Here is a 12791-nt window from a genome sequence, read left to right as displayed (position 1 = left end):
TGAATTGCCAAAAAAGACAATAAAGTTTTGAAATCGCTCGCAAACTTGCTCACGACGCTCAACTCGCTCATTCACATCCGCGCATGCGCAGAGAGGCAGAGAGAGAGAGAGAGAGAGAGAGAGAGAGATCAGGAAGACTCGTATTTGGCTTGTTCAGTACTCAAATGTTCTACACATATATGAAATACAGTGCAATGCTGCAATAAGTTTACCATCCTACCCTGTTAGTCAAACCTTTATTTTATTTCATTTATTTATTTATGTTACTATTATACCCTCATTGGGGGCTGAGCCCCCCTTAAATGAAAATTCTAGACTCACCCCTGGACGCCACAGCAATAGATACTAATCACCCGTTAAATAGCAAAGTAAAAAAGAAATAAATCTACAGTATTTCAAACCTCACAAGGAATAGTCAATTTCATTACAGTTACTTTTCTCAAAAAAGACATTCTTGATGCCGTATGCAGCAAACTGCAATCTCCGGAGGACGCAGCATCCGAAATGAGACGCAGAGAATACAGAAACAATGTGTATGGGCGGGTCGCTGCCTCTGACTACTCCAATTATCCAATCAAAGGACGGGAAATTGCTGACGTAATCATATGCCTGCTAGATGGCCCCAGTGACGCCAACTCGAAATCTGATTGGTTAAGATAACAATTTCATTGCCACTTATTTTAAGCTCCGGGCGCCTGCACTATTTATTCTGAAGGCCTTACGGCAGATTTTCACTCTGGGAACACATGATGTCAGCCACTGGCTGAAATATGATTGGATAAATACTCATCATAAATATACACTACTGGAAGCAGTGCAATTGAGAGAAAAGCTATGAAATGTAGAGAATAGATTATTGGGAATAATTTAATACACATTCATGGAAAAATATATGAAATATATTAATATGCAAGTCAGTGATTCAGATCACTGCTGTTTAGGCCAGCAGAGAAGGCCTTGCTGGCCCTGACGGTCCACCACTGGTGAAAACTAAAAACCATTTAGTGTATTTAATTGACATATTACTTTCAAAATAAATAAAAATATGAAAATTTTCATGTTATTTTCAAAAAAGGCAAACATGGTACAACCAAACACTAAGGCGTGGTAACTTGGAACAAGAACAAAAGTCCATACACATAATTTCTTAACACATTTTTCTGTAACATGAAATTAGAGTTATTTGGAGAATAAACTCTCTTAAATGTCTCTCTACATACTAGTGTGTGTGTGTGTGTGTGTGTGTGTAAATACTGTTTTAGCAGTGTTTAGTACTGAGTTTAGCAGGTTGTGCGTCAGTAATAATGGTCCGTGGGGAAACGCAGTGCTTTAGTTACAGTAAATGGATTGTATTCGAATTACCCGACTTACTCGAGGAATCGTTTCAGCCCTAGTCCAGACCTTAACCCCATTGAGAGCATTAGGGATGTGCTGGACAATACTTTATGCAGCAGTCAGACTCTCGTACTATGTTTAGTACAGAATCCAGACTGAAATAATTCAAAAAGGTTGTTGTCACGGAGGTGTGTGTGAACCTGTACTGCAACTACTTTTTCCAATATTTTAGAAATGAAAGTAAGATTTGAAATGGGACGGAACTTATTGAGATCATTAGGATCAGCACCAGGTTTTTTAAGGATCGGAGTAATTGCAGCTTTTTTGAGAGATGATGGGACAATCCCGGAGGTTAGAGAGGAGTGAATAATTCGAGTTATGAGAGAGGAGAGTGAGGGCGTTGAGGCTTTAACCAGCTGGGTTGGTAGAGGGTCGAGCTGACGTGGAAGATTTAGACTTAATGAATTTTGAAATTTTAGATTCGGTGGGGAGTTTAAAAGAGGAGAAAAGAGTACGAGACCGGTCAGCAGATAAGCTGTGAGGAGAGCTGTGTGGATTATTTGATGAATAGGCTAGCTGTTTATGAATATTAGTGATTTTGGCATTAAAGAAGGACATAAAAGCATCACACTGAGCAGTGCAATACAGGTGGGGTGGAAGTGTCAGATGGTTTCAGAATACTTTTTACAGTGGAAAACAAGACTTTTGTGTTCTCTTCACCAGATGCAAGCATCTTATTGTAGTGAGCAGATTTAGCTGAAGTCAATGCGTTTTTATAGAGGAGCACATGCTCGCTGTACATTTCTCTGTGTACAGTAAGTCCAGTTCTTCTGTACAGGCGTTCCAGGCGACGGCCTCTGGATTTGAGCTGGAATAACGTCCAGGAGGATCTGTAGTTCAGAGTTGTAGTAAGATACCAGGTCGTCAGGGGTGGATAGATGGTCACTGCATGGAAGATTATTGTTTGCAGTGGACAAAGTAGAAGGATCGATGTTTTTAAAAGTTCCTGAAGGACATTGAGCGCTGCTGAGGAGATTTGTATAGTGGAACATTAACAGTGAATGAGATTAATTTAGACAACTCAGATGCAACACAGTCAAAAGGTGTAACACCTGAGCAACAAACAAGGTCCAGTGTGTGGCCTTTTGAGTGAGTCGGAAAATTAATGAATTGTTGTAAACCAAAGCCATCAAGGCATGACATAAAGTCCTTTGTGAGCCCATTTACAGTGTCATCCACATGAATGTTAAAATCACCAAGTAGGATAACGTTAGGAGAGAGTGTACAGAGAGAGAGGTTAAAAATGCAGAGAATTCAGATAAAAACGTGTTACAGTATTTCGGTGGTCGGTATATAACAGCGAGTATAGTCGGTGTTGACCCGCTGATTTGTAAAACAGCGGATACAATGATGTGTATGTGGTCAGAGTCAGTGGAGATGCCTTGTAAGTCGCGTCGTGGAGTATCGCGAGACCTCCCCCGCGTCCGGAAGTTCGGGGCTGCGAGATGTAAACAAACCCCGGTGGAAATGCTTGATTAAGTTCCAGAAAGTCGTTTTGTTGTTGCCAAGTCTCGACCAAATAAAAGAAGTCGAACTTAAATTATGTCTCATTTAATTCATTCTATTGATTGCAATGTTACAGGTGACAATACTAATTAATTCAGTTCAATTCAATTGAAGAGCTTTATTGTCATATGTACTAGTACAATAAAAAATTCTTACTTTGTGGTGATAAAGTGTCTGTGTAAAGTCTAGTGTTTAAATTGTCCATGATTATCCGTTTAGCAGTGTTTCTGCCACTACTGTTTACTTCACATTCATTTAACATCATTTCACTTCAGTACAAAAAGATCAGTATTTGTGTTTGAAGATGGCGTCATGTACAAATCCACTGGTAAATATTAGGTTCTAGTACATAACACAGAGATGGAGTTAAACACCGTATTGCCATAGGGGACAGGAGGCTCTATATGAGTGACTTCATTTTCATCATTTTGACTATGAACCCTACATTTTAGTTTTAATCTAAATAAAGTGCTAATTCCACAGTCAGTAGAAAACAAGTCTTTCTTTTCTAGGAGGAAAAAGTCTCAGATTGTTTCTAGAGTTACATTTCAACCCCAACATTCATCAGAAACATTCAGAAAAACTGGGAATGATCACAATGACACTTCAAATATGAGCTAAGAAATTTTTATTAGGATTTAATTAATAATGCAATAAAATATATAGAACAAATAGAACTACTATTAAAGATGTAAAGCTATAATAAAAGGTTATTGATAAAAAGTATATTGAACAGATAAGTCTATTAAAAATACAAAAATACAACAAAAACTTAAATGTCTAATAAATAGTATTGTATAGAAAAATCTTAAACCTATAATAAAGATAAATGTCTTAAGTAATCTATATAATAAAAAGTTAAACTAAACATGGCGGAGCTGCAGATGTTGATGTCGTCCGTTGGTCAGAGAGCACTAACAGGTGTTGATGTTAGAGGCCAGCGATGTTGTGTACAGCTGCTCAGGGAGAGAAGAAAAGACAGGTTTAAATCTGCAGAAAATAAAAGACAGTAATAAGTATTTACTTACCTGTGGAGATCTTGAGCAAGTGGAGAGAGAAAGAAAGGGATAGAAAAGAGATGTGTTTAAAGTATGACCAGGACATTTATTCAAATACTTTATTCAAATTTTGGGCGTTGCTTAATCTTATAAATTAGTTACAAGTAATCTATCATTAAACAAAATGGAGAGCAAAAGCAGTTCTACAAATGAATGGGCAAAAGTGCAGAGTTTAATCTTAGTTTTATATTCTAATGACCACTGAATAGCCAACAACAGATTTCCTAAAATGTCCTGATCACTCTTTAACTTGGCTGAGACAGAGAGGTGTGTGTGTGTGTGTGTGTGTGTGTGTGTGTGTTAGAAGAGTGTTGCTCAGACTCCCTTCATGGCCTTCAGCATCTCCTGGACATGCTCCTTCACGAGGCGTAACACCACAGTGGACATCCAAATGGCTAAATAAGAAAATGGAACATTTATTCAACAATATATTTGTTTATATATACATCTATATACACATTTGTTTATTCTTTTCTATAGATACTGCAAAAAGAATTAAACTAACCTGTTCAGCATATTTGTTAGCATCATTTTGAGCTTAACATTTCTATAGCCACAGATTACTTTGTGTGTTAATGGGGTTTTATTTTTACTTCCCTCATTAAAAACTGTTTCATAAAGAATAATCTATTTTATTTTTAATCTCTATGTGGTTATATTTGTGTAATCTCATATAATCAGATGAGCACACCAATCTCTGTTACAGAGCAGTACAAGCCATGTAATCTAGACTATTATAGCATGTTTTTGCTCTATATATTAAGGTCTATTCTCTTCTCACTGTCTCACCTAAACATTCTTCTGAGGTTCCTCAAACCATCTGTGGCTGAGGATTTCCTCGAACGTTGGGCGCGAGTGAGGATATAGCGCCAGACAACACAGGATCAGGTCACGGCAACCTGTGTGTAGTGATGAGAGAGACGTTTAGTCAGAAATTCTAGATTAAAGATTTTTTTGGAAAATCTATTAATGTGATTCATTTATTTTGTAACGCAAGTTTTCGTACGTTACTATACATGTCTAAACTTGATGGGTTTGGACTTTCTCACCTTCAGACAGGTCGTGAGCGAAGTGCAAGTCCCGGGCAATGATGTCGTCTTCGCACTGGAAGGGCAGGTCTCCACACATCATCTCGAACAGTAGAACTCCCAGACTCCAGACGGTAGCAGGAACACCTAAATACTCGCCCTCACATAACCACTCAGGTGGGGAGTAAGCTGTAGTTCCTGAGTGAAAAAGACAGAAGGAGCACTGTCAGCAACGTCACAAAAATGGGTCTCCACTGCATTTTTTCATTCTTTCCAATATCTATGATGTGCTTGCCTGCATAATATCTGTAGGGGATGTCCTGCAGCAAATCACCACAGCCAAAGTCTATCAGCTTCAGCTGCAGTGTGTCGGTGTTGATGAGTATATTCTCTGGCTTGATGTCCCGGTGCAGGACACCACAGTCAGAGCAGTGGTGAGCGGCCTGAACCACCTGACGCATGATGCGTTGTGCCAGTGGTTCTGACAGTCGGCCTTTGTGACCTTTCAGGAATTTTAGGAGGTCTGTGCAGGGGCTGGGTCGCTCCAAGATCAAGATGTAACAGTCGGACATCTCGAACCACTCGATCAGCTGTAAGACATTCTCATGGTGACAGGGCTTGGACACCATTTGCATTAATGCAACCTCCAGAGGAAGGCTGTGTGTCTCTCCAGGCTGAAATATAAACAGATACACTTAGCATGGGTGTGGAGTGATTACATCGAAATTCTGGTAAACAGAAATGTTACAGTAAAAAGGCTTGGATTAGTAATGACTTAGGTGTCTATTATGAATTATTCATTCTGTGCAAAATCTGAGAAGTAAAGGAAGTTTACTTACAATGGTGATGAAAGCTTCGTTCATCTCCATTCCCACATATTTAATGGCAACCTGTTCACATATACAACACATAATTACGTTCTTATAGAAAATCTGACCAAGACATATATAGTCCACAAGTTGCGATGTGTTGATTAGTGCAAATTAACTGTAGATGTGCAGTCCTGTTACCTGTTTTCCATCAGCCTTTCGGACTCCTGCACAGACACTCCCGAAGCCTCCTTCACCCAGCAGCTCTCCCGGAGTGTACAGGGACTCAAACACCTCTGTTAAATAAATAAACAATCATTCAGGAACAAATAAGAAGTGTGTTGTCAATGTCTCAGAGTATAGTAAGGTACCTTAAAGATGAGTACTTGCTAAAACACACAATTTAAATTTTACAGCTTACACATTTAAGCTTACACAGTCTGCATATTTAATGTCTCTTAACTTTGCTGCGGTTTTGAAAAATCGACCTGAAATCATCTTTTCAGCTTCCTAAGCTCTGATCCCTTCTGTCCCAAAGTCTAATGCACACTTTATGTAAATATGACCATATTCAATTCAAACCTTTTAATAATCCTTTTCAGTCAAGTATATGAACTGATCAGACTGTTGGGTCCAGTGTAATGTGTTAAAGATCTGACAGACATGTGCTACAAATCTTCACTGTTCTTTAAATCATTACTGTAAATTCTTTTCTGTGTGATTCTTTAAGTTCAGTTTTATGTCCAAATGTTGGATGACCATACCCCATGGTGTAATGTGGCCTTCCCGACGTGGACGCTGGAGAGTGAACATCTCGCTAGTCATAAGGCCACATTCGGAGTTCCTCAGCTTAAACTCTTCGTCGGCGTACAGTTGACGAAGGTTTAGGAGCCATTCTGGTTCTTCTCCCTTTCCTTGCTGTAGCTTCTCAGACAGCTACGAGACAGATAGGGAAAGTAAACTGACTAAATATTCTACATATAAAACCTTGGAACCATTTTACAAGTATTGATAATGGTATTTACCGCAATGGTCATTTCCATCGTGGTCTTCGTGATTAATAGTGGAAATCTAGCAATTGCTGTAGCAATGGTCTCACAGTACTCCAAGGCTTGGTGGAAAAGGCCAAACTCTGCTAGCTTGCTGGCGTGATAGCACTTGAAGATCTAAGACAGACAGAGTCACTCCATCTTAGCAAAAAGGTAAAATTTGACTGAGGTAAAAAGAATATTAAAAAGAGAAAGTCTAACCTGGAAATTTGGCTGGGGAAGCCCTGTGGTCAGGGAGCATACATATTCATACACCTCAGAACGTTGGATTGCTTCCCTCATGGCTGATTGGCTGATTGGCAGACTGTACAAAGAGAAAAGCGTCTTAGCAGCAAGTCTGAAAAATAATCATACACATGCGCTCTCACACAAACACACACCCAATACCTGTTACAGCCAATAAGCTCAAAGCTGGGGCTCTGTAAAATCTGCAGCTCCTCCATTGCAGCGATGAAGCACAGCTGTGCAGCATACCACAGTCCTCTGGAGTCTGCAGATGAAACACCAAACATGCAGGTAAGGATTTGGGTCCGTGCAACAGGCCAGATTTCATGATCTAATTACAACATGTGAAGTTCCTAAAATATTGTTTATGTTATCCATACCAAGGTCCTCTCCCATTTGAGTCAAGGCATCCAAAATCTCATCATCTGGGTCGGCAGAGCACAAAAGTTCCGCCAGCTGAAGACACCAGCTGTCTTGGTTGTTAACTTCTCCCTGTATATGGATTTGGCACATTAGACAGCAAAAAATAAAGCAAAAACAACACAAAAATACAAAACACAATAACAGCATACAAAGTAGACAGATGGTGATGCTGATGTCTTCATAAACAAAGGTATGGCTAATATAACATATTACACATTACAACATGAAATTACAAGTTTAAAAAAACATTAAAAATAAAACGGTACCCTTTTCTTCAGAAGCCTGTAGCTCTTGAAAAGGACAGTGGCGATGTCTGCCAGCGGTGCTTTCTGTAGAAGAAACATCCTTAACTTCAATAGCTACTCTAGGCTAGGTATATTTATTCATTCTGACAAATTTAGCTTATTTGCAGAATAAATCTCTTGCTGCTTTTATCATGAATAATTTTGCTGTAACATTCAATACACAATCAACTAAAACACTTACTCCATTTTTGCTGCAACGCAGCTCCATCATCTGCCAGAAGAAATAGGCCTCCTTCTGGTCAGGTTCCTCCACCTTTTGTAGGCACTCCTCGGACTTCCTCTTGATGAAACGCAGCACGTCATCCATCTGGATCTTACTTCTGTAATAGACGGATATAGATTATTGAACATACACTTTGACCAGCTGATGATATGTTTCCAAACATTACTGCTGAATGTTCTGTGTGTGTGTGTGTGTGTTATCTGAGAGGAGAAAAAAAGGCCTCACCTCATCAGCGGGCCAGGAAAACAGATGTTCTCCCCATCAGGCAGGTAGGTGTCATCACCTTGTAAGAGGCTGCTTTCTCTCTCGTGATGGGGCATATGAACAACAGGGTTGCTCTGCATTTCCTCGTCCATTGTGGCCATCATTTCTGTTAATAACTGTGGAACACCATAAATACAGTACATCTGGTTATTTATTTATTTTTATATAATTCAGCTTGTGTTTAAATTATTTTGTCTCCGGACAAATTCATCAGATTCAACAGGATAATGCACCGTGCCACAAAGCAAAAATGCTTCAGGAATGGTTCAATGAGCACAACAACAAGTTTGGTGTTGACTTGGCCTCCAAATTCCCCAGATCTCAGTCTAATCGAGCTTTTGTAGGATGTGCCGGACAAACAAGTCCGATCCATGGAGGCCCCACCTCGCAACTGACAGGACTTAAAGGATGTGCTGCTAACATCTTGGTGCCAGATACCACAGCACACCTTCAGGGATCTCGTGGAGTCCATGCCAAAAGGGGGTCCAACATAATATTAGGCAGGTGGTCATAAAGTTATGCCTGATCGGTGGAATTTTGCATTGAAAACGTGTACAGCTCATTACAGGTCGAACACAAAATATGCCTCATAGAGCATACGTGTGTATTCTACTTTGGTTGTAGTACGTTTGATAAGCAGCTGCACGCCTCTTTTTAGCTGAATCTGAAACACTGTAACTTCACGAATAAAAAAGAGATACAAGCTGATATGAGATATGAATTCATAGAGTTCACTGCATGTGAGAGTTAAATGTAAATTACTGTACACTAACTCAAACATTCAGAGTGGCTACAAGCGTCGTCTTTAAAAGAAATTCCCAAGAGGAGGATTATCCAGTGAGAATTACTTCAGATTTGGATTTACAAGCATGGACAGTGACAAGGCCAAACAAAAACAAAAAGGTTGGGAAACATTTCACTGAAAAATGTCTGAAATATAAAATTACCAGAATGACAGCGGACTTCTCCGGGTCAAGGCTGGTGCGCTGGAGCTGGATATTTATCTCAGAGACCTGAATGAAGCACAAAGATTAAAATTTGCTGTTTCAGCCAAAAGCATCTAAAGAATACACTAAAAATAACAGAAATATAAAATTACCAGGGCATCAGCTGACATCTGAGGATCGTGTTCAGTGCAAAGGAGCAGGACGCTTGGATCAGTGACCTTAATACACACACACACACCAGTTAAAAATGAAAAACTAATATATTTGATAATGTAGTATATAATATATTAAGCCTAGTCCTTTTTTCCTGACACATACCTCGGTGGTCTCTGCTTCCTCCACAACATCAACACTAGATCCTGTAAAACATTTGACACATTTAACCACATCAGTATGTCACGGAGATGACAAATTTCATCAGTGGAAACTGACATTCATGTAGGAAAGAAAATATTTCAAGAAGACACTCTCTCATCCCCTTCATGTCTTTAATCAGAGTGTTATATTAGTGATCAGTAAGGAGAAACGAGTCTTATTGAAGAGGAAGGGAAATAAAAAGGCGAGTTGGTGAGGGACTGACTCTTTACAGCTGCTACAATGATGCGCTAACAGGAACTCACTCATTACCACAACATTCACTCTAACTATTAACACATCAGAAGAAACAATGCCGAGACCAAGAAGAGAAATAAAACACTTCAATAATAATAATAATAATAATAATAATCCCGGTGCTAACAGTAACTCCGCCCTGTACTTGATTATTTTCTAGAACTTCAAGACTATTTCTAAAAGTCTAAAAGTCATAATGTTGTGCCTCGAAATGTTTTAATCCACACAATAATCACTTTTATACTTTAAAATGCTCTTGATATGAGCCAATTAGCATCGCCGGCTAATGTTAGCTCAGTCACGCGCCTTAGCTTTCGGCTAGCTCCGTTAGCTAAACTACACAGGAGATATGATCCTGTTTGTCCTCTGTACCGATTAAAGTCATTCATTTTCCACACACACTCTCTTTGTACTTTCTAAAGCGATTAGAAAAACACAGACTAAGTAAAAAGTGAGCTTTTCTCACCGTGAGCAGCTTGATCTTCAGCAGCTTGAAGATCGCTGCTCCTCTTCAGCCAGCGATACGCGCAGTATCCCGCGGTGGTGAGCGCGAGCATCCCGGCGGCGCAGGCCAGTCCCCGGCCTGTCCATCTACCTAGAAGGGGAAAATACTTACCTACATCCATAGTTTAAATCCAAGAAAATCTGCTGTTAGTCTGTGAAATAGCTCAGGTAATCCGCAGTGTCGCTGTGTGGGTCGTTTTCGTTTGAAATCTCTGTTAGGAGCCTTCAAGATGACGCAAGCACGCGCTCTGGGCTTTTAAATTAAAACAACAACAAGGGGCGGGACTTTCAAAAAAACAACAACATGGCGCGTTATATTCTTAATATTTTTTTCAGCATTAACTGAGGTTATAATGCATGATGAATGTGTTTCAATAAAATCTGATAATAAATGGTTAATAAATACACTTTCCTGTCTTAACAGCTTGTCATATTCACTTATATCAGGAGGCAGTAGAGGGCGCCGCTGTGATTTGTATACCGACACGTCAATTCCTCCGCCATGTTGGAAGGGTCGACGTTCTGTTGGAAACCAGCGGAGGTGTTATATGCAGTATATGGTCGACCCTCATAAAATCATGCTGTAACTCGCTTTGTTTTTAGATTAGTTTTTCTCTTAACAGCTAGGTTTTAATTACAGCAGGATTTATCTGCTTAGTTATTTTAGCTCTCAGACTTCTCAGAGGCCTGAGCCCAACCACTAAAAAACAACACCTAAACTCAATCATTTGAAGGGGTGTCCCAAAACCTTTGGCAATATTGTGTATTTCAAACAGTAAGAGTGAGTTCAGCTTCCCAAAAAGAAAGCTGCACGTTTAATGTAACTTAATTCCACAATATATTTTTAAATCTTCATTTAAATAGTTTAAAGTAGCTCACAGAAGAGCTAGTAAACAATAGTCAAATCCCATTGCACAATTATATTTCATATTCGACTGCACCTCTCATTTTTTCATTTTTGGCCTAGGATGATTTTTCTGTCGTTTTCTTACTACAAATGAGTAATAGCCAGAAATGAACTTGATCTTGTATAATAGTTTCAAAAATATGGATATTTTAAATGTCCAACACACAGGAGAGAATATACGTCTATAGTATACATTCATTTCATATTTGAACAGATTTCATTTTATCTTCAATACTGAGCAAGAGTGTTAAAATCGAATACAATATATAAACAATAATAAACCTACAAATCTTGTTAAGTATGTTTACAAAACATCTTAAGAATCAGTGGGATAAGGTGGACTAGGAAATTTAGAGCATTACTTTTTTTTTTTTTTTTTACAAAACCCTTTTAGGATTTACTTGAGAAAATCCTCATAACGATGTGCACTAGCACTTTTTAAGTAAATATTTCTGCTGTAATAACAAGTACAACTCACTTAGGAGTATCAGGTAAAATGTACATACCACTAAACATAATTTTCATAAATATCTCAAGTAATACTTAATTATATTTGAATCATAAGTTCTGTTTAATTAAGTAGTTAATTCTTTACAGACAGAAACATCACTTTCATCAAAGTATGATGTAATCATTTTCTCTCTGAACTTAATATACTTTTAAGACAAATCACACACACACACACACACACACACACTGCAATTTTATTTATTTGTTAACATTAAACAGTAATTATTCACTAGTTGCTAAAAGATGAGACATGATTTGGAGTGTTCCAGTAGCGGAGAGTGTACTTTCAATGGCGAAAGCATTTAAGACAGCAACTTGAAAGCTTTGGGGAAAGCTTAATCCCATCCACTTCTAGAAAAAGTTTCTGAAACACCTCATAAGTTTTGCACAAGGTTGAGGGGTATACAAGGTTTAGGGCATAAATCAGCCACATAAGCAGCGTGCAAGCTTTAGCAGTACAGTCGTTTCCTAGAAACATCTCCTTACCTTCAGGAAGGATGAATACATGAAGGATGAATACAGAATCCTCTCCATCTGCACCATAGACGACCAGGATCTTGAGGTTGTGTTGAGTGGCGTCACTTAGGCTGTGTTCCTGCACATGAATTTAAAAACAAATTGTATGCTGATTAAAAAAAAAAAAAATAAAAATAATAATAATAATAATAATAATAATAATGCTTGAATCATTTGAAGTGACTTCAAACACAAATTATGTACTAAAAACAACATCATTAATTATGATTATGTTTAATCTCCAAAAAGTTGCGATAGAGCAACAAAAGGCAGGAAAAGTAAGTGTTACTACAGAAACAGCTGGAGCAACATTTTGCAGATGATTAGGTTAATCGGCAACAGGTCAGTAACATGATTGGGTATAAAAAGAGTATCTTAGAGAGGCAAAGTCTCTCAGAAGTAAAGATGGGCAGGGTTTCACCAATCTGCAAAACATCTGTGTCTGTAAATTGTGGAACAATGTCAGAATAACGCTAATCAGTGTAAAAGTGTGAAGACTTACATCATATA

The 12791-nt window shown here is 38.6% G+C and overlaps 1 protein-coding gene across 1 annotated transcript; it reads right to left on the bottom strand.

Moving 5' to 3' along the window:
* Nucleotides 1-3579: 3579 nt before the first annotated feature.
* Nucleotides 3580-11303, bottom strand: LOC131366698 (protein kinase C-like 1). The gene is made up of 18 exons (XM_058411387.1): nt 10311-11303; nt 9551-9591; nt 9385-9450; nt 9233-9298; nt 8247-8401; nt 7980-8118; nt 7760-7822; nt 7451-7562; nt 7233-7335; nt 7047-7149; nt 6822-6962; nt 6561-6732; nt 5998-6092; nt 5827-5877; nt 5283-5661; nt 5009-5185; nt 4749-4858; nt 3580-4354 (listed from the first exon to the last, which is right to left on the bottom strand). Exons 1-17 carry the CDS (start codon nt 10468-10470, stop codon nt 4749-4751), a joined length of 2133 nt encoding a protein of 710 aa, XP_058267370.1. The 5' UTR covers nt 10471-11303; the 3' UTR covers nt 3580-4354.
* Nucleotides 11304-12791: the final 1488 nt, after the last annotated feature.

Source organism: Hemibagrus wyckioides, linkage group LG16, assembly GCF_019097595.1.
Source record: "Hemibagrus wyckioides isolate EC202008001 linkage group LG16, SWU_Hwy_1.0, whole genome shotgun sequence".
In the NCBI taxonomy this organism is placed as follows: Eukaryota; Metazoa; Chordata; class Actinopteri; order Siluriformes; family Bagridae; genus Hemibagrus; species Hemibagrus wyckioides.
This window is presented reverse-complemented; position numbering and strand designations above follow the sequence as displayed.

Bases quoted from the DNA above. Each gene is read 5' to 3' on its own strand.
- LOC131366698 (XM_058411387.1), bottom strand. From the start codon at position 10,470: ATGGATGTAGGTAAGTATTTTCCCCTTCTAGGTAGATGGACAGGCCGG. The intron at 6,733-6,821 runs GTAAATACCATT...TCTGTCTCGTAG, and splicing joins CGATGGAAATGACCATTGCG to CTGTCTGAGAAGCTACAGCA. The intron at 6,093-6,560 runs GTATGGTCATCC...TTTATTTAACAG, and splicing joins AGGCCACATTACACCATGGG to AGGTGTTTGAGTCCCTGTAC.